General features: G+C 39.5%; 1 protein-coding gene and 1 non-coding gene across 34 annotated transcripts in view; both read left to right on the forward strand.

Annotated features, from left to right (window-relative positions):
- CREM (cAMP responsive element modulator) overlaps positions 1-22,279 on the forward strand; it is an 89,641-nt gene that overhangs the window by 5,206 nt on the left and 62,156 nt on the right. For 22 of the 33 annotated variants that reach the window (XM_054435187.2, XM_054435184.2, XM_054435174.2 and 19 more), the window contains exons 2-3: positions 5,634-5,731; positions 16,240-16,363. The exons of 3 other annotated variants lie outside the window; for them this stretch is intronic. In XM_054435187.2, coding sequence (XP_054291162.1) covers positions 5,688-5,731; positions 16,240-16,363 — 168 coding nt within the window. In that variant the 5' untranslated portion in view covers positions 5,634-5,687. Of the gene's footprint in view, positions 1-5,633; positions 5,732-15,991; positions 16,012-16,239; positions 16,364-22,279 lie in introns of those variants that run through there. 8 more of the 33 variants (XM_054435179.2, XM_054435191.2, XM_054435177.2 and 5 more) reach the window with 6 other exon arrangements.
- Positions 3,305-3,364, forward strand: LOC129006986 (U7 small nuclear RNA). Its single transcript, XR_008492170.1, has one exon. It is a non-coding gene; the product is annotated as a U7 small nuclear RNA (small nuclear RNA).

A 22,279-nucleotide genomic window follows, 5' to 3' on the forward strand; every position in this document is an offset into this window, starting at 1 on the left:
GCCGAGATTGTGCTACTGCACTCCATCCTGGGTGACAGAGCGAGACTGAGTCTCAAAAAAAAAAAAAAAAAAAAAAAAAAATTGGTTTCACATGAAGTGATGGTGGCGGGGGAGGGAGGTGTTTGAAAGGATAGAGATAGGTCATGATTATTTGAATTTCATTTTTCATTTCCTCCTCAGCAGCCCATTCTGTAGTTCATTTACTGTGAAATGGCCAAAAGCAGGCAGCATGTGGGAAATGAATTGAAAAAGAGACACTTATTGAATAGCTAATCCTTTAGTGATTTTAGTAAAGAGTTAAGATTACTTAAATAATAACAGGTGTCTCAGGCAATTAAATTTTGGAGTAGCCGTGAATCTATATTAGAGAGCCTCCTGAATTTATGTATAATTCATGTTTGAAATATGAAAGACATTTACAAGTGTTTGGAATATTTATTTACGAGTATCCCTCTTGGCTATTCTGTTTTTACATGAAAGTGTAAAGATTATTTTTTGAAAGTTATTGCTACTTTGCTTTATAAAGAGTATAAGACCAATGGTGTAATTTCATGGTACTGCTTTCTCCCATTGTTTTTCCTGTACTCATCTTCCCCTAAAATGCATAATCATAGTCTCATCCCTGTCAATTTCAGCTATATGGCTGTTTAGAATTATTTCTCTTATAACTAGTCCCACCTTCTCTTAATTTTTTAACCGACTTGGTTGAGAAGGACCAACTTTACAATATGAGCTTCATATTCTCCTTTATCTTTCAAACTTTATTGCTCTTGCTACTTAAATTACAGTTAACCTATGGATATCTACTTTTGCAAAGAACTAAAACCTTGCTTCATCACAGAACCAAATAAACAGATTGTATTTCTCTGTGTTCTCTTTCTCTTCCTGCTTCTGTAAAAGGTATGATACCTTTTATTCCACATTCTTTTCTTTTTTTTTGGGTATGCTAGTTGCAGTGCTTTGAGGTTTTCTTATTCTTTTTCTTTTTTAGTCTTTCTTTTAGAAACCATCTCAATAATGCATAATTTACAGTTTACATTTTTGGGTTTTTGAAAGTGGAGTAAGAACTTAGATTGTTTGGCAAGTGTCTTATAAAGAATTCTTAATATTTCCCGTAAGTCATAGTTATCTCCAATTGTAATATCTAGTCCAAAAGCAGTTTTTTTTGTTTTTTTTTTTTGAGACAGAGTCTCACTTTGTCACCCAGGTTGGAGTGCAATGGAGCAATCTCGGCTCACTGCAACCTTCACCTCCCAGATTCTCCTGCCTCAGCCTCCCAAGTAGCTGGGATTACAGGCGCCTGCCACCGTGCCTGGCTAATTTCTGTATTTTTTGCAGAAATAGGGTTTCACCATGTTGGCCAGGCTGGTCTCGAATTCCTGACCTCATGTAATCCATTCGCCTTGGCCTCCGAAAATGCTGGGATTACAGGCGTGAGCCATGGCGCCTGTCCAAAAGCAGTTTTTTTTAAGCAGAAAAAGCAAAACTGTCTTTATTGTCTTTCCAAAGCATTCAACGTAGTCTTCAGAGAAACAGTTCTCTTTTTGAATCGTTTAATCTACTTAGTCATTTCATCTAATGTACTATTTAACAAAATTACAAAATTGCAACAAGTATGGCTGGCACAATCAGGTTTGGTGACAAACACAACTAACTCTTGGTAAGCACCCATCCCTGTTGGAGTGAACACAAGTGTCTGGGCACACTAGAGAACTGTGGTGGGCATTAGCTATATTGTAGGCTTCACAGGAGTGGAGAACACTGTTAATATGGAGAGCTGGAAATTGGTTAAGTAAACTTTGGTATTCTAGTAAACTTGCCCAAGAAATTTAATTCTTATATATACCTAGATTTTCCAGAAAGTTACGTTAAGGTATTAATGTAACCACAGCAGATAAAAGTTTTTGTTTTGTTTTGTTTTGTTTTGTTTTAAGACAGCTCTGTTGCCCTGGCTGGAGTGCAATGGTACTATCTCGGCTCACTGCAATTTCCGCCTCCTGGGTTCAAGTGATTCTCTTGCCTCAGTCTCCAGAGTAGCTGGGATTATAGGTGCACACCACCATGCTGGCTCATTTTTGTAATTTTTTTTTTTTTAAATGAGAGTCTCGCTCTGTTGCCCAGGCTGGAGTGCAGGGGCGCGATCTTGGCTCACTGCAACCTCTGCCTCTTGGGTTCAAGCAGTTCTCCTGCCTCACCCTCCCAAGGAGCTGGGATTACAGGCGCATGCCACCATGCCTGGCTAATTTTTGTATTTTTAGTAGAGACAGGATTTCGCCATGTTGGCCAGGCTGGTCTTGAACTCTTGACCTCAGGCGATCTGCCCGCCTCGGCCTTCCAAAGTGCTGGGATTACGGGGGTGAGCCACCGCGCCTGGCCTCGACATTTTTAAGTGTTAATTTAATACTATCTTTTCTCTATCAGCATATTGTATTTGTTTGCTTATATAAGCATTTTCCAACATTTGTTTTATTACCCTCTCTGTAATATATAATCCCATATTCAGATTTCACCATTTGTTCCCAAAATGTCCTTTATAGCATAATCAACCTATTTTAAATATCATTTGTATAGAAAGCTATATATTGAAGGATACTGACAGCAGTGAAATTGAGCCTGGCACGATGGCTCAAGCCTGTAATCCCAGCACTTTGGGAGGCCGAGGCAGGCAGATCACTTGAAGTCAGGGGTTCGAGACCAGCCTGGCCAAAATGGTGAAACACCGTCTCTACTAAAAATACAAAAATTAGCCGAGCATGGTGGCATGTGCCTGTAATCCCAGCTACTCGGGAGGCTGAGGCACAAGAACTGCTTGAACCTGGGACGTGGATTTTGCAGTGAGCTGAGATGGTGCCACTGCACTCCAGCCTGGGCAACAGAGCAAGACTCAGTCTCAAAAAAAAAAAAAAAGGGAAAGAAAGAAATTAATTGAAGCTGTTGCACCACAGGGTGAATGGAGCAACATACTGGTGAAAGTAAGGTGAATGCCAACTGTTGTTTTTGTAATCATACCTAATAAAGTTTTTATCAGTGTGTTAGATGGCCTTCAAAATATGGCAGAGAAATCCATAACCAGACAAAATAATTTTGGGTCTCATTTCTTCTTATAAGTTATTACTTGCCTATAACAAACTAATCTAAAATATGCCTTTCTTCTCTAAAAGCTAAAGCTTAAAGAGTCCCTTGGCAGATGGGACTTTTAAATTATTCCTGTAGAAAATTGGTAGTATATCAGTGTTTTAATTTATTATAAGTGTTTTAATTTATTCCTGTAGAAAATTATTCCTGTAGAAAATCGGTAGTATTTAAGTGTTACAGCTCTTAGAATTTGTCTAGCAGGCTCTCCGGTTTTTGCCAGAATGCCCACCACCCCCCAAAAAAAGAAAATTGGTAGATTGGTAGTATACAGGATATATCAGTATCCTTTGGGTGTTTAGGTAGAAGGAGATCTGCTTAGAAATTGTAACTGGAGAGCTGAGTACAGTGGCTCATGCCTGTAATCCCAACACTTTGGGAGGCTATGGTTGGAGGATTGCTTGAAGCTAAGAGTTTGAGACCAGCCTGGGCAACATAGTGATACCTATTTCTGGGGGAAAAAAAAAGAGAGACATTAAAAAAAAAATGAGCCAAAGAACATAGAACAAAAGGCTAGATAATTTGGAAGAAAAGCATAAAGTAATATAAAGAATTCAAAGAGGACAAAGTTTCAAATGGAGGAGGAAATGCTGTAGGGTTATTGAGGAAGATGGGGACTAGAAAGCATCCTTTTAGATTTGGCAAGCAGGCAAGCATTCATTGGTGACCTTGTGGAGAATAGTTGGAATGAGGTAAGTCTCTGATCATCCTGAGTCAGGGTCAAGTTTATCTTGTCATTATTCGGGTATGAGGCTAGTTTTTATCTTTGATATCCTGTGGCTCCCATGGCTGGAAGCTGGTGTTTTCTTCAGTGCTGCTTACCTCTAGGAAGAGGAAGCAGGCGGCTGTTCCTAGACTTCTCTGAATACCTTTTTCTAGTTTTAAAGTTTTGAACCACAAGCATGTGTTACTTATTGAGCAAATAAACTATTTCCAAGTGAAATACAGAAATTGGCATTTTTTCTATGATATAGTGCTGTGATTATCATTATTGTTCAAGTGCTATTATTATTTTATTGACATATCTGCCCCCCCTTTAGATTGCAGGCTCCTGGAGAGCTGTCTCCTGCAGTGCCCCAGTGTCTAGTATGAGGGGGTGGCATCTAATGGATTATACAGTTTTTAAGGAGCATAAGATGTCCCTACGTAAAATGCTAGTGCAGTATAACAGAATAAGGTTTAATCTCAGAATGGCATCAGTTCTGCTTTTTGTTCCTCTTGTGAGGAGCCTGTTCAAATGCCCTACTGTCTCTTGTCCCTATGCTGGGGGCACATGGTAGCAGTAGTAACCATCACCTTAGTGCCCTTAGTGAGGTTTGATAAACCTGCCTGCTGCCTACAGTTCCAAATTTGACCAGGATTGTATGACATCATTTAGAGGAACCCTTAGGAGGGAACTCTAAAAGCAGTGTGTCTGTCTAAGCACTGCTGTTGCTGGCAGAGGGGTCTAGAGGTTACTTAGGGATGAGCACGATTGTTCTCTCCAGCTCTAAAAGAAATTAAGGACTCTCAGATTTTTTTTTTTTTGGGACTCTGTCTCAAGAGTTTAGGTCTGTGAATGGTCTTGCTCTGTCACCTAGGCTGGAGTACAGAGGTGCAAACATGGCCCATTGCAGCCTCAACTTTCCGTGCTCAAGTGATTCTCCCACCTCAGCCTCCTGAGTAGCTGGGAGTCCAGGCCTGTACCACCATACCTGGTCAGTTTTCTTGTAGAGACAAGGTCTTACTATGTTGCCAAGGCTTGTCTCAAACTCCTGGGTTCAAGCAAACCTGCTGCCTCGGCCTCCCACAGTGCTGGGATTACAGGTGTGAGCCACCATGTCTGGCTCAAATGTTCTTTTGTCTTTTTCTTTGCCAGTTTTACTTCATTCCACATGTCAAATATATATTTTTAAAGGTATTAGTAAAAAAAAAAAGAGAGTTTAATTGCTACAGTGTGTAAACTAGGTTTTTTAATGGATTGAAGGCTATCAGAAGGACGTTTTGAATAAACTTATTTTGTTTGGAGTTTAATTTTTTGACAAAAACCCAAGTTGGAATTTAAGGTAAATGAAAATTTTGTTGCATTGGAGTGAAATATAAGGAAATAATAAATTCGTTAATTTTATTAAATGATCATTACTTCTTAAAAATAGAGCTGATACCTGTGAGGTATACTTAATGTGTATTAGATGATTCAGATAGCACTGCTTTCTCTTCAGTAGAAAATAATCAGAAAAATAGTTTATCATTTAAGTTTTGTCAGTTTTTTTCCCTAGGAAGATAAGAACAATACAGTAGAAGTAAGATTGACAAAAAACCATACAGGGCTGTTTTTAGCTTTCTAGTCTTTTGGTGTTTTTTTGGGGGGGGGGGTTATTTTTTATTTTTAGTTTTATAGAAATTAGAATATTCTTCCTGGCCTCGTTTTGAGAGGTTTTAATTTAAATAAAATTTAATTTGAGAGTTTTTTGAAGTGAAATGTTACGATCTCCCAATTCAACATTATAATTTTACTGCAGGATAAATAAAGAAAACGGGAAAGGAGGAAAGCATTGATTACAAATGTCTTAACAATGAGCAAATGTGCAAGGAAAAAATATATTAAGACAAATCTAAGGTAGGTAGATGTACATTTTTCTGTTCTTTTGAAAATTCTACTTAGCTTAAAGTTCATGATGAATAAATTGATATATAGATGTACACATACATATATGTATGTATATATATTCTATTATAATATATACTCAAATTATTCAGCCATTCACTTAAGGCACCATCTACTGTGTGCCATGCTAGGCGCTGTAGGAGATGTGTCGATATGTCAGTTGACTTATGCTAGGTACTAGTCTTTTCGTTTAGAAAGTAGACCAATATGAGGATGTCGATAGTTAAGTGGAATTGTAGAATTCGAAGAATCCCCAGGGTTTTATTCTTCCTTCTGGCCTTTCGGCCATACTTGTACTTAACCTTATAAAATGGAAGAAAGTCTCTACCAGCGTTTTACAAATATCCAAATAGAATTTTTCAAGTTTCCTTTTGATTACTTTCAGAGACATTCTGTTTCATTAGTTGGATGCAGCCCTAAAGAGAAAATTGATTTTCCACTTTTTGTAAAGTTATTTAAAAGAATAGAAACAACTTTAATAACTTCCTTTTCCAATTGGATTCTATTTTTAGAAGAGATGAAAAATTTTTTCAAGGGTAATGCACTTCCTCTGCAGTGTAATTTGTCTTTGAAAATTGGATATAACTAAAATTTTAGAATTTTTTTTTTTTCTTTGGAGACGGAGTCTCACTCTGTTACCCAGGCTGGAGTGCAATGGCACAATCTTGGCTCAGTGCAACCTCTGCCTCCCAGGTTGAAGGGATTCTCCTGCCTCAGCCACCTGAGTAGCTGGGATTACAGGGTGCCACCATACCCAACTAATTTTTTTTATTTTATATTAAAACAATTTTTTATTAAAAAAATTTTTTTTAGGCTGGGTGCAGTAGCTTAACCTGTAATCCCAGCATTTTGGGAGGCCAAGGTAGGAGAATTGCTTGAGGCCAGGTGTTAAAGACCAGCCTGGGGAAAAAAAAAAAGAGAGAAAAGGGGAGAAGACCAGCCTGGGTAACATAGCAAGATCCTGTCTCTTAAGAAAAAAATTGTTTTAATGGAGGGTCCTATTTTTTAAAAAAACGATAGATATATTACTATTTTATTAATTTGGAGCCCAATATATTCAAAACAGGTTGTGGTAATATTTGCTTTTCTATCAAAGTTTGCTAAATAATATAAAGGAGATTTCAGAAGAAATATTTAACTTCAAAAGAAAATAATGTTCCTGCTATTATTAGTTGTTTGTAAATTTAAATATCTCCATTTTAGCAATTTTTTTTTTTTTGAGACACAGTTTCACTGTGCCCAGGCTGGATTGCAGTGGCACAATCTTGGCTCACTGCAACCTCTGTCTCCCAGGTTCAAGTGATTCTTGTGCCTCAGCCCCCAAGTAGCTGGGATTATAGGTGCGTGCCACCACACCCAGCTAATTTTTGTATTATTAGTAGAGATGGAGTTTCACCATATTGACCAAGCTGGTCTCAAACTCCTGACCTCAGGTGATCCACCTGCCTAGCCCTCCCAAAGTGCTGGGATTACAGGCATGAGCCACCATGCCCAGCCACCATTTTAGCAAATTTTTACCTGTTTTTTAGAATTGTGGAACCAAATATTTGCCAGTATTTTGCTTGTTGTTAATTTATAGTGCTTAGTGGACTTTTTTGTTTGTTTTAGTTTTTATTGTTTTATCCTTACATGTTTTTATTTTTAATTATTTTGTAATTCATAATTGCCCGTTGGTTCTTTTCTCTCTAAAAAGGATTATTGTTTAAGATTAAAATACTACATAGTTAATTAAAGACTATTAGTTTTAGTGCAACTATGTTTATTTAATATTATCACAACTATAATACAGAAAGTGAGATTTCGAGAAATATATTCTATGAGACATCTCTTCAATTTTAATATATTTAGCTATAAATTATATAGTGAATAATGTAAGATTGTAATGGACTCTATAAATTCTATCTGGAGCAGCTGTGGCTGATTTATAGATGTTAATACAAGTACATCATTTACAGCTGAGTTTGGGGTCCTGCATTTCTGCTGATATAGTGCCTGAAAAATACCTGGTACAGTGCTTGACCCATGTTGAGCACTGAAATGTTAGTTGAATCTTCTGCACTGAGTCCTGTATAGGAGTTGGGTTTTAGTGGGTTTAGGAGGTTGTACTGGAGGGCATAAATCTGCAGAATAAATCTGCAGATTTGGATATAAATCTGCAGAATAAACTGGCTTGAAATAGCATATCTATTTTAAATTGCTAGTGTTGACCTTTTTTGTAGATGATTTTTACCTTCAAAAAAATAATTTTAGTATCAAACTTTTACTAAATGGCATGAACTGAACACCGTGCTAGGTACTCTGGCAGGATACAAATGGAATAAAATTACAGTCCATACATTTGGTATGAAAGAGAAGGCATATCTGAATGAGATTGTGACAACAATTGCAGCATTCTCCAAAACACATCATCATCATAAAATGTTGTCCAAACTGTAAATCGCAGGGCACTGGCTGTGGAAGGAACCCTGGAGTCACAGTCACAACACCTCTTTTTCATCCCTCATCATGATACCTATTATGTTCCCTGTAAAAGTCCCTTAATCTCTCTGAATGTTATCTTTATTATTATAATAACACCTGACAGTTGCACAGTCTTCCAGGATAATTGATTAATTGGTTTATTTAGCATATACTGTACTAGGCACTGGGAATGCATGGAAATCTATAAGATGGGATCCCTGTCCCTGAGTTGCTCACGCTGTTGTGTGAATACATGTATTATATGCTACACAAGTGTTATAACAGACTTGTAAATGCTTTGGGAACTCAAAAGAGAATACCTAATTCTGCCCATGGCTATTAGAATAGGCCTTTGAAAGTTGGTGTCTCGAACCAGGCCTTGACAGACTAGTGAGAATTTGCCAGTTGGACAAAGAAGGGTAAAGGGCATTTCAGGAAGAGGGGAGATTAGATGTAAAAGATTAAAACTGGGAGAGTAAGATATGTACTTGAAAAAATGTCTGATTAGGAGGCTGGCATGCAGTGTGTTGGAAAGAGTAGAGGGACTAGAGATAAGGCTGGAGAACTAAAATGGGTCACATTGTGAAAGAGATCGAATGGCAGTGTGGTTTAGTAATGGAGTATATGGACTTTGGAAAAAGACCTTGGTTGAAAACCTGGCTATGCCACTTAATACCTTTGTGGTAAGATCAAATTCTTAACCTCCCTGAGTCTCCTTTTCCTTATTTCTAAAAGAAGAGCTAATTATTTTTTAGTTTTTGAGACAGTCTCATTCTGTTGCCCAGGCTGGAAGAACTGATGATAGTGATCTTATAGAGTTGTTAATCAAAACTACCGGTCACTTACCACATGGTAAACTCTCAATAAATGATGGTTATAGTTATGAGAATTAGAAGTTTGGATTTTATCCTGTAGTCAATAGGAAGCTACTGAAGAGTTTTAAGCAAAGAAGTGTTTTAAGCAGAAATACATGTTTTAGAAACATAACTATTGGCATGGATTGGAGCCAGGAGGTAGAGTGGTGGCTGTGGAAAGGTAGAGAAGGAGACTTAATTGTTCTTCAGAAGGTAGAATCATCATACCTGGTGATGATGCTGTGTGGAATGACAGAGAGGGAGTTTCAGGGGTTTCTGGCTTGAACAATTGGTTGGATGGTGGGGTCCCATTTCCTGAGATAGGAAACTCATAAGGGTAATTTTGTGGAGGAAGAAGAGGAGTTTAGTTCTGGACCCACTGATTTTGAGGTTCCTGCAGGACATGTGTTTGGAGATGTTAAACAGGGATTTGCATATTGGATTTTGGAATTGAGAAGAGACGTCTGGCCTAGAGTCATGGGTTTAAATCTGGCACTTGAATCCAGATAAACAGACCATATGAAGTAGGGAGAGATTTGAGAGTGAGGCAGGAGAGCTAAGCAGAGTCCCGAAGACATGCAATGTTGAAGGTTAACATTGAGGAAGGGGAGGAATTGTCAGAGGAGCTTGTGGAGGAATTGTCAGCGAATCGGATGAGAAGAGGAAAATGTAGTATCAGAACGCTGAGACAGTGTTCAAGAAGGAAGATGTTGTCAACAGCTTGAATGCTGCTGAGGGATCAAACAAAAGGTAGGACTTAAAATGTACATTGGATTTAGTGACAGAGATTAGTTACCATTTCTAGAGATGTCTTAGAGGCAGAAACCTCTCTAAACTTGGGGGTGTCTAGGAGTATGTGGGATGTGAAGTAACGGAGATAGTAGTGTTGGCAGTTCTTTCAAGTAGTTCAGCAGTGAGAAGGGGAAGAGAGGTTCAAGGGAATAGCTCGAGAGATTTCTGATCCAGTGGATTTGTGGCTATGTGTATAAGTTGTGAGATGGGAGAGACGTGAATGTGTTTAAATCTTTACAGGAAAAAACTGTTAGAGGGGGAGAGAATAATTGATAGTATAATCCCCCGGGGCATGGGCTCCAAACAACAGATACAGGTATTTTAAGAGTGGGAAGGAGGCAGGAGGCAAGGGAACATGGTGAGTGTAGATGTCAATAGCTTTGTTGGTTTGGTTGTGGGAAGTTGATGGAGTTCTCATTAGAGACAGGAGGCAAGGGCTTTCATTGAATGTAGTCAGTATAGAAACGCAGGGATTGAGAAGAGGGAGAACATTTGAAACAGTTGTGGAGAATGGGAGAGTAGTAAGCCAAGTAGGCAAACTCCATCGGTTTGCTGCCCATTTGAGGTTGAAAACCAAGAATTTAATAGCTATATTTATATTTTTAGAGATGGAGTCTTGCTCTGTCACCCAGGCTGGAGTGCAGTGGCACGATTATGGCGCACTGCAGTCTTGACCTCCTGAGCTCAAGTGATCCTTCCACCTCACCCTCCTGAGTAGCTGGGACTACAGGTGCCCACCACTATGCCCAGCTAACTTTTTTGTTTTTTATGTGGAGACGGGGTCTCACTATGTTGCCCAGTCTGGTCTGGAACTCCTAGGCTCATGTGATCCTTCTGCCTTGGCCCCCCAGAGTGTTGGGATTACAGGCGTGAGCCCCTGTGCTTGGCCTCAATAGCTTATTCTGTCTTATAATTTCATTCAGTATTGTTCATCTGCCTTGGTGCAGGCATAGAGGAGATGAAGAGTTGGTTTTATCCAAGATTGGTACTTACTAAGAATATACAGCAGTGGCACAGTCTTGGCTTACTGCAACCTCCAACCCCCAGGTTCAAGCAATTCTCCTGCCTCCACCTCCCAAGTAGCTGGGATTACAGGTGCCTGCCACCACATCTGGCTAATTTTTGCATTTTTAGTAGAGACAGGGTTTCACCATGTTGGCCAGGCTGGTCTTGAACTCTTGACCTCATGATCTGCCCGCCTTGGCCTCCCAAAGTGCTGGGATTACAGACGTGAGCCACCGTGCTGGGCTGGGAAACAGTGATTAAAATGAGAAGCCATGTTAGCTGAATAGGGTGGGAAGTGAAGAAAGGGGGAGGTAGATGGGCAGAGAGAAAGTGGTGTGGAGATCTCAGTGTGTTGGAATAACAAGCGTGATGGGAGTGGTCAAGGGAGAGGGTAAAATGGGAGGATAGGATGTTGTAGGCAGAGTGGAATGTTGGAATTAATTTTTTCAGAGCTGGACCAGTTTGCACATTGGCAGTGTCCAGGGTGTGGCCAACCACTCCAGTAGATGGCTGAAGTGGCATAAAGTAAGTCATTGATCTGAGGCATCTGGGTAAGGGATAGGTCTTCTTTTGAGTGTTGAACATAGACAGAATGGTGAAGAGGAAGACTTTTACATCAGGGGCCAGAGTCTTCAGTTTACATCCTGGAGGTGAGTAGATGATTATCTTATGGATGGGTTCAGGATTGTACACCTGATGACCTTGAGCCTCAGTTGAACAAGGGTTTTTATGAGCGAGTAAAGGAGGTACAGGTGGGAAGCAACAGTGGGGAACAAAGCAGATGGCCAGTCAACATGCTGACCTTAATTGGGTGTGGGAAGATGAGCAGTACCCTCTTGAGAGGACAGCAGAGAGGCTTTGGGAGTTCCAGATAGCATATTGCTGGGGTTTGGAAGGAGAACAGGAGTGAGGGGTTGTATTATGGAGGGAAAGGAAGCACTAGTTATGAGAGTGAAGATGAAATATGGAAGGAGCTTATATCTTAGACAGTGATTTGAGTGTGATTCTGGCATGGGTGCAGGGGCATTGCAGTTTAGTTGTGGCTTAGGAAAAGGCCCATTGTCTGTGATTTATTGTCTTCAGAGTGGATAGCAGCAACTGTGTGGAACAGCAGCTCAATTGCTTTGTCCAGTGTGGTGATGGGAGGTTACAGTGGACAGTGCCCAGTGCTAAATTCTGGTAAGGAGGAGGAGTTGGGATGGCTGCTGACCTTCCATCTGTGCCTTTCTCCCTAAGGCTCAAGGCCTCATGGCATCCTGACTGATGTTTAGCTTTGTGGGGTTGCTTTTTGTGGTTGATCTGATTCTGACTGATTATATATAGACACACGATTCTAGCTTTGGAGCCTGAATGGATGATGATACTCTTGACTAAAAGAAGAAATAAAAGGGAGGGGACAGGTGTCCATGAAAACCCCAGGTTGAGATGCTCAGTAGGAGGGAGGTGTGTGTAAATACAGATTTGGGAGCCATCTGCATATAGGATTGAAGAAGCCATAGTATTCATAGTATTGGAAAATTCTGTAGTATTGACAAAGGGAAAAGGGCAAAGGACTGAACTCTCTGGGAAATGCCCTCAGAGAAAAATGGACCAGTTAAGATGATTGCATGAGATGGTATGTATCAAGACATTTTCATGTATAAAACATTTTGAAATCTGTTTGTCTTTTATCATATCTCAAAAATAGAGGCCTGAATAATTTATCTTTCTAATCATTAAAACTTTTTTTTTTTTTTTGATGGGAGACTTCTTGGATTCTACAGTGTGTACCCCTCTGTCCTTAAAGTATACTGAACATAATTAGTCTTTTTTTCATGACTCAGGATAGTTATTATAAATATCAGTTATTGAGTTGTAACTCACAGGCTGAGCATGGTGGCCACGCCTGTAATCCTAGCACTTTGGGAGACTGAAGCGGGCTGATCACTTGAGGCCAGGAGTTGGAGACCAGCCTGGCCAACATGGTTAAACCTCGTGTCTACTAAAAATACAAAAAATTAGTTGAGTGTGGTGGCACGTGCCTGTAATCCCAGATAATTGAGAGGCTGAGGCAGGAGAATCGCTTGAACCCAGGAGGTGGAGGTTGCAGTGAGTCCAGATTGCGCCACTGCACTCCAGCCTGGGTGACAAAGCGAGACACTGTCTCAAAAAAAAAAAAATAATGAAGGTATTATTCCTAATTTAATTCCATGCAGCCTGTCCAGCCCTATTTGTACCAGTCCTACTCTGTCTCTTCCCCACTAAATCTAATTATCCCCCTTTCCCTCACCCAGATTTTCTACTGTAATCAGCTATTCTGTTTCCCAGATATCCTCTGTACTTTCCTGCCTCTCATAGTCGACCTGTCCTTTCTACCTGATGAAATCCTACTCAACCTTCAATATACAACTCATATGACCACATTCTCTGGCAGACTTAGTCATTCTCTCATGTTTTCCAGAGCATTTCATGGATCACATACATCACATGATTCAAGAAATTACGGCCAGTTGCAATGGCTCACGCCTAGTAATCCCAGCACTTTGGGAGGCCAAGGCAGGCAGATCACCTGTGGTCAGGAGTTGAAGACCAGCGTGGCCAACATGGCGAAACCCCGTCTCTTCTAAAAATACAAAATAGCTGGGCATGGGGGCATGCATCAGTAATCCCAGCTACGTGGGAGGCTGAGGCCAGAGAACTGCTGGAACCTGGGAGGCAGAGGTTGCAGTGAGCCGAGATCATGCCTCTGCACTCCAGCCTGGGTTGACAGAGTGAGACTCTGCCTCAAAAAAAAAAAAAAAAAAAAAAGAAATTACTTTACTTGTGGTTTACTTTAATTACTGACCTGCCAATAAACTGTGTTTCTCAAATTTTAGTACATATTGGAATTGTTTGCATATAAGAAGTTAAATTCTCAAGAAAGTTTGATTCACTAGGTTTGGGCCTAAGCTTCTGCGTTTTTTACAACAAATACTTCTCGTTAATTCTGATGCAAGTTGTCCAAGGACCATAATTTGAGAAACCAACAACCATGTAGTTAATGGATTCCGTCAGGGCAAGGGCCATGACTTATCTGCTTTTGTATTTTCGGAGCCTGCCATGTAGACTATGCTAAATGAATGTTTCTAGAATGAAATAGAGTTTACTGGGGAAGGCCTTTTGGCATATAATTTTTGAGTTGAGACCCAAGTTGTTGCAGAATCTTAAAGGTTTTGCCTTTCAAAGGTATAAAAAATAGCACAAGACAACATTTCCCAGGTGGTTTCCAAAATACTCCTGCTAGGGCATGCTTTGTGGGAAAAGGGTTTGTTTGGTAGTCAGATACTTTTAGAAAATGCTGTCTGTTGGACCTGTGCCCTTCACTCTTCTCAAGACACACTAGCAGATTGAAGCTTTTGAGATGTTCTGTGGGAAAGAAACCCTTTTAATCTTTAAAACGTTTTGACAAAGCATTTTCCCTACCCTTTTTCCTCAGATAATGCCTTTTTAGAACCTGCAGAACTAATGTCCTGAGGTATTTTCTTTGGAAACTGCTCACATAACCAAAAGTAGAACAGCAGGAATTAACACTTCATGTGTGATGATGACCTATAATTACCTAGAATTGGAGAGGCCACGCTGGGAAGTTATAAGAAAAGAGATAAAGGCTTAGGCAATATTAAGGGAAAGACATTTTTCTATGGTAGGCTCTACTTTTGTATGTTGATATAATTGCTCTAAATTGTCCTGGTCAGTTATAAGTATTAAAATAACTGTAGTATAGACGATAGCAGACAGGTTTGAGCATGGAAGGATTGGATTCGGGTAATGGCTACTGGAATGCAAAAGGCAGTATGAAGTCAAAGACAGTAGATGAAGGATCTGTAGGATCTGGTAACTAATTAAATCTGGAAAAACAACTTGGATGTTTTAATTCAAAGATCTAAGTGGTCTATATACTTTTTGGATGTATAGTTAGACTAAGGTGAAAAAAAACCATTGTATTATTGACAGCTGAAAAGATGTGTAACAGCAGGGAGTAGTTTCTATAAGCTGTATTTTTTTTTGTTTTTTTGTTTTTGTTTGTTTTAAGACGGAGTCTCGCTCTGTCGCCCAGGCTGGAGTCCAGTGGCGCGATCTCGGCTCACTGCAAGCTCTGCCTCCTGGGTTCATGCCATTCTCCTGCCTCAGCCTCCCGAGTAGCTGGGACTACAGGCGCCTACCACGGTGGCGCCTGGATAATTTTTTGTATTTTTAGTAGAGACGGGGTATCACCGTGTTAGCCAGGATGGTCTCGATTTCCTGACCTCGTGATCCGCCCGCCTCAGCCTCCCAAAGTGCTGGGATTACGGGCGTGAGCCACCGCGCCCGGCCTCTGTAGGTTTTTAAATTTAAATTTTATTTTGTTTATATTTTATCTTTAACAGGATAAAATTTATTATAATATAGTTTGCCTTCTAAAAAGAGTCCATATAGAAATCATTAACTTAAACTGAATTCATACACAAACTTCAAATCACATCAGAAGTTTTTCCTGGAAAAATTAGGTCCTCTTTTTTCAATAATTGGGGCTTGTTTATCAGAAACAACTTAGTGATAACAAAGCAAGACACATTTTTATATTATTATACATGTAATTTAGATGATGGGGAAATTCCTTCACACTACCTCATAATATAAAGCAGGTTTATTAGGCCTTAAGAATCATAGAATATTTATACTTTTCATGTAAAATAGAAAACCTAATTTTCCAGTCATTCATGCTAAACAGCAGGGTTAAAGTAATGATCAGGAAGACTTTATAAGTTTTAAACTAAGGTAGTTTTCATGAGACATTTTGCAGTGCTCCCTTGGTAATGTTCATATTCAGTGAGCAGAAAAGAAAAGAAGAGAGAGTTAGGACTCTACTATTGAACCTGTTTCTTGAAGAAAACAAAAACCAGATAGTACAATTGGATGTCAGAAATGGTTATTAGAAAGCTAGGTAAAAACAGTACAGGTTGAGTATCCCTTATCTGAAATGCTTGGGACCAGAATTGTTTCAGAATTTGGAATTTTTTGGATTTTAGAATATTTGCATATACACATGAGTTACCTTGGGGATGAGAGCCAGGTCTAGACACGAGATTCATTTATGTTTCATATACACCTTATAGTCTGAAGGTAATTTTATACAATATTTTTAATGATTTTGTACAGGATACAAAGTCTTGAGCCATAGCATGAGGTCACATGTGGAATTTTCCTTTTGTGGCATCATGTAAATGCTCAGAAAATTTCAGATTTTGGAGCATTTCAGATTTTGGATTTTTGGATTAGGGATGTTCAGCCTGTATTTCCAAATACTTAAGATAGGGCCTTAATTTGTTTTCCTTTTTATTGTCTTTTCAGACAAATGACCATGGAAACAGTTGAATCCCAGCATGATGGAAGTATAACAGCTTCTTTGACAGAGAGCAAGTCTGCTCATGTGCAGACTCAGACTGGCCAAAATTCAATCCCTGCTTTAGCTCAGGTAGGCAATAGGTAGGCACTGTTGAAAGTCAAAATATATGGAAATGAGAATTAGGTGCAGATTCTGTTTTCTTGCCATTGATCTTAAATTTTCCATGTTACCTGGTTATCAGCCATTCTTGCTTATTTGATTGTGAAGAAAAGATACGTGTTGTAATTAGCCTTGCATTTTAACAGACATTCAGCAGTGCCCCATCTCCATTGCCTCCACCACTATGGAAGGAAAAACAAAAACCCTTCCTGAATATGTAATCCTCAAAGTATGATTTGAGAGGGTTTGCTAATTCGAAATTGATACAGTTCTGATGTCCTTAGCTGTTAAGATGACAGAAATCTTACCATTTGCCCAGTATATATTTGTCTTGATCATTACTTTCTTTTCAGTTAGGTGTCGAACTTTGAATTGGTTTCATTCAGGGGTCACCAGTATCAGTTAGTACCTGTTTCTAGGTCCTAAAATTTATTTCTGAGATATCTATAAAAATATATAGTAAAAATAAACACATTTGTTAGTTCATCAAATATTTATTGAATGTCTGCTGTGTCTGATTATTCCGGATGCATGTGGATATGTAGTTTCAGGCCTTAAATATCCCATGGTTTGGTAGGGTAGACGGATATTTTAGCAATAATTCCAGTAGGGTAAGAAGTGATGTAAAATACTATGTAGAAAATGAATAAGGCCTACAGAAGAGGGAGCAGCCAGCTGACTAGAAGTGCTTTATAGATCTCCTTTGAGCTAGACACAAAGGATGAGTAGGAGTCTGCCAGGTTGATAAGGTGAGGAAGCATATTCTAGGCAGAGCGAAGAGTGTGCACAAAGGCACAAAGCCAGAGCATGGGATGTTCAGGGAACTATGGGTATTGAGTTTAACTGGAGCCAGGTGTCTGGGCTGGGCAGTCCAGCTGGTAAAGGTAAGCAGAGGATCGTATACATTTCAGGGTTTAGAGTACACTGTACTCTAAATAGTCTTGAAATGTTTTCAGATGTCCACCATATTTTCAGTTTTGACACTAGTAGCCATGTGGAGGTGGAATTGAAAGTCATTGAGTCGGAAGTGAAGACACCATCAGGGTGCCTGGTGGAGTCAAAGTAGCGTGAGATACAGAGCAGTGGTGAGACCTTTGTGGTACATTAAAGGGAGAATAAAAAGGACCTGGTGATTGACTTCAAGGCCCAGGGGAAACACCAGGCACTTCTTGGGTTATATTAGGCCAGACTGGTGTGAGAGCTCTCCTTTCCTGTGCACCCAGGCTGCTTTTCTTTCCTCTTTAAAGCTGCCAACACCCACTCGTTCCCTGGAGGTTTTCTGCGGTATTCTGTAGAGCTGTATCTCCCTAGCAACACCTTTTGTTACACTGAGAGACAGGCATGTAGGCCAGGCCTTTTGCTTAAACACACACACACACACACACATACACACACACCCACCCTTGTTAAAAAAAAATGCATGTTCATTGTAGAAAATAAATATTAAAATGAAGAATATAAAAACTATCCATAATCTTAACATCCAGAGATTTAATCATTGTTAAAATTTTAGTGTAGCTCCTTTAGTCTTTTTGTCTGTGTGAATAGAATAGAAAGCATATACTTTTTTTCATGATTTTGGGATTTTCCAGAATTTTTAGAGCTATGGTTTCTGGTCAGTAATTCTGCCCTTTGCTGAAGTTGTAGTTGAAAGCACTTTCTTTTTTTTTTGGTAGAGACAAGTTCTCACTATATTGCCCAGGCTGGTCTCAAGCTCCTGTGCTGAAGCAGTCCTTGCACCTCGGCTTCCCAAAGTGCTGGAATTACAGGCGTGAGCTTCTTGTACCCAGCCTGAAAGTACATTTTCTTCCTTCTGACTCTACTTCCCTCTAGGTGGGTCCCAGCTCACTAAGTTCTACAGATGCCTTTTGCCCCAGAATTCTGGGGCTGAAGTCCCAGCAATAGATTTCCATTATCTACATATGGTAATTTGCAATTCTGAGGACCTTCAGGCTGGGCGACAGACACCTCTGTGAGCCTCACTCAGAAATTGCCAACAGGTGGCCGGGTGCAGTGGCTCATATCTGTAATCCTAGTACTTTGGGAGGCCAGGAGTCCGAGACCAGCCTGGCCAACATGAAGAAACCCTGTCTCTACTAAAAATACAAAACTAGGTGGTTATGGTGGCACACGCCTGTAGTCCCAGCTGCTCGGGAGGCTGAGGCAGGAGAATCGCTTGAACCCAGGAGGCTGAGGTTGCAGTGAGCCAAGATGGAGCCACTTCACCCTAGTCTGGGTGACAGAGTGAGACCCTGTCTCAAAAACAAACAAAAAAAATGTTGCCAACAGGTTAAGCAATGTGGAGTCTGAAAAGTAGCCTTAGGTTTCTGAGGGCTTGGAATCGAATAGGAGACCAGTGGATATAAACTAGGTTTTAGTAGGTTAGAGAATAAGTAAGAGGAGGGGAAGTCGAAATTGGAAGTATAGACTCTTTTAAGAAATTTGTCTTGAACTAATAGAGAAAGATGGGTTTGTGAAACAAAGGGGTGAGAACTGGGATGTGGGAAATTTGGGAATGTTTTGAATAAAATGGAAGATTATAGAGACTTGTGAGAAGGCAGAATCAAGGAACTAAAAAAAGCCTGTGTTTACATCTATAATGCTTCTTTAAAAATCTCAAATAATGTTGTATGCTAATAAATATTGATAGTTATTAAATCTGGATAGTAAATTCATGGAATTTTTTTGTTTTTCTATTTTATATTGTTAGAAGTATTTTTTTGTTGTTGTTTTTGTTTTGTTTTGTTTTTTTGAGACAGAGTCTCACTCTGTCGCCCAGGCTGGAATGCAGTGGTGCAATCTCGGCTCACTGCAACCTCTGTTCACTGCAGCCTCCACCTCCCGGGTTCCAATGATTATTATGCCTCAGCCTCCCGAGTAGCTGGGATTACAGGCATGTGCCACCACGCCCAACTGATTTTTGTGTTTTTATTAGAGACAGGGTTATGCCATGTTGGCCAGGCTGGTTTTGAACTCGTGACCTCAAGCAATCCACCTGCTTTGACCTCCTAAAGTGCTGGGATTACTGGCGTGAGCCACTGCACCCGGCCTGTTTGAAGTATTTGATCAAACTGAAACTATGGTTTTTATCTTTCACATGCTAGAAATATAGGGATTAAGAAGTAATCTGTATGCCGACTTAATGGATTATTTTAGTTAACTAAGAATTATCCTCCATGCCATGCATGGATCATGATTTTTTGAAGAATTAGAAGACAATTCTTAGCAGTCAGAATTTTCTGAACATAATTACTCATTTAAGTTCTTGTGACACCAGCAGCTGTTCGTTTATGAGTATTGTTACTATCGTATAATAGTATATATCTTACAAGGAGTAGGAAATCAAGCTGAACTCTATTAACCCTATGATGTGTGCCAAAAGTGACTGACTCTTCTGAATTTCTGATGGCTTCATATTTACTTGCCACTTGTCTCATTTTTCTTCAAACTTGAGGATTGTAAATTTCCATATGTTTTAGTTTTAAACTTAGTTGTGAATAAAGAGGAATTTCTGACACTCACCTTCCTTGTTTATATGATCAAATTATCAGTAAACAGCGTGGGAACAAAAGGTGTGAGCAGAACATTCAGTGGGTTTGATTCTTTGCATCTAATGTCATTTGATACTGCTTGTTTTGATTGCCCTGGCCTTTCCAGAGCTTCTGCTAATCAAGGATATACTCTGAAAATCATCAGAGACCTAGCAACTGTTGAGCTTGGTTTTGGCTGTTAGGCCCCTGTTCTGCTGATGGATTGAGGTGAGGTGCAGGTACACCAGGGGAGACTGGAGTTTTGCTTTTCTGTTTTATAACTTTGTAGTAATAAATGGAGCCTTTCTCTTCTGTTCGAAAACAAAATTACGGTGGTGGTAATGTCAAAAAGTTGGAAGCAGGAGTTGCCATCAACAAATCCTAGTATGGCAAATAACTGGAAGTTAAATGTTGTCCTGACTTTCTTGTCTAAATTATTTTTATGCTGACTTATTTTTAATGGAATCTGGTATCTTATTTATTAAGTACGTGTGTTGATATACAGGACTAGACTCACTGGATTCTGGTAAAACTGTTGATAAAAAGTTGGAGAGTCCATTTTAAATAACTTGGCCAGGTTAGAAATTTTCTTTTCCAGAAATCAAAATAGTGAAAAGCAAAAATATTGTATGTACAATACAAGTAGTTTTAAAATAGTGACACTTACATCCTCTGGAAATAATATTGTTTTTAAATGGGTAATGAGAAGTTAAAACTTCTTTTGTTGTGAAAGACTTCAAACATACATAAGAGTAGAAGAATGATTCCACATATATATAAAGTTAGTAATTATTAAGATTTTGCTAGGCCAGGCATGGTGGCTCACGCCTATAATCCCAGCACTTTGGGAGGCTGAGGCAAGAGGATTGCCTGAGCCCAGGAGTTCAAGACCAGCTTGAGATCTTGTCTCTTTAATAAAAAATAAATTAATACAAAAAAGATTTTTGCCAGATGTGATGGCATGCCCTTGTATTCCCAGCTACTTGGGAGACTGAGACCAGTGGATTGCTTGAGCCCAGGAGTTCAAGGCTGTAGTGCACTGTGATCATGCCTATGAATAACCGCTGCACTCCAGCCTGACAACATAGCGAGACCTTGTCTCAATAAAATTAAAAAAAAAGATTTTGTAGCACTTGCCTCATCTATCTTCTTTTTTTCTTCTTGTCGCTGAAGTATTTTAAGCTGCTCAGCAGATCTCAGACATCATGTCATTTTACTCCTACTTATTTCTGGGTATACAACTCTTAAAACATTATGGACATTTTCTTATATAACAAAATGTCATTATACCTAGTTAAGTATAATTAATATGCAATCCATATTCATTTCACAAATGTATGATCTACTCTGAAGGCAGTAGAGTGGACACCTTGAACTTTTCTTGTTCCTAGACTCTTGGGAATTGGTAACACTGCCATGAAGACCTAGGTGGGTGAGGTCATTCAGATGGAGCCAGTGGGAAAGGATATACGTTAAAACTGACTTTCTGAAGTATAATTCTCCATAGCTGCTGCTGAAGCCTGGAGGCCTCGACTCTGAAAGCTAAATAACTCTTCTTTATAAATGACTACTTCTCAAGGTTTCAGCAAAGATAGAAGGGAAAGATGAAAGGAGCAGTATCACAGGAGTCAAAGGGGTGGAAGGAAACTCTGGAGATTGTCAAGGTCAGCATACTGCCTCGAGAGAATTAGTTCTCGTAAAACACTTAACCTCTCCAAGGACCTCTGTATTTTTGGAAACAAGGAGACGCTAGGGAGGCAGAGAAAGCCGCTAGGGAATGTTGTTCAGAGATTATACTCTCCTAATCAAGCTGAACTCTGTTAACCCTATGATGTTTGCCAAAAGTGACTGACTCTTCTGAATTTCTGATGGCTTCATATCTTATCCTTTCTTATCTTTTCCATTCTAAGTGCACAATGTGTAAGGAATCCCTCGGAATAAAGCAGCCCTGGCATGCCGTGGGGGATTGAAGTAGGAACGATTTAACAAGGGATACTTGGAAATGTTGTCTTGTGCGAGTTGCAAATTTTCTTTTTTAATCTGGTGGAAAATTGGAATGGCATTTCTCTGTTTTGGTCAGCTATGCCAAAAATCCATCTTCTTGGTCCCAGATAGGCCTAGGAAGGATGTAGATGGCAATCACAAAACAAACAAAAAATGAGCAAACAAATAGAAGACCTCAAGCAACATTTTCTCTTGTTAATAGGTTAGCAACCTTATATTTGTATATTAAAGACGATCTGCATTATGTTAGGTTGATTTCTTATAATTTCAGCTAAGTAGATCTAGTTTAAGGTGAGTGTTTTATTGAATCTTGTATTTTAGCTTCAGTATATTAATTCCCTTAGCTGAGGGA

This window comes from Pongo pygmaeus, chromosome 8 (genome assembly GCF_028885625.2).
Source record: "Pongo pygmaeus isolate AG05252 chromosome 8, NHGRI_mPonPyg2-v2.0_pri, whole genome shotgun sequence".
Classification (NCBI taxonomy): domain Eukaryota; kingdom Metazoa; phylum Chordata; class Mammalia; order Primates; family Hominidae; genus Pongo; species Pongo pygmaeus.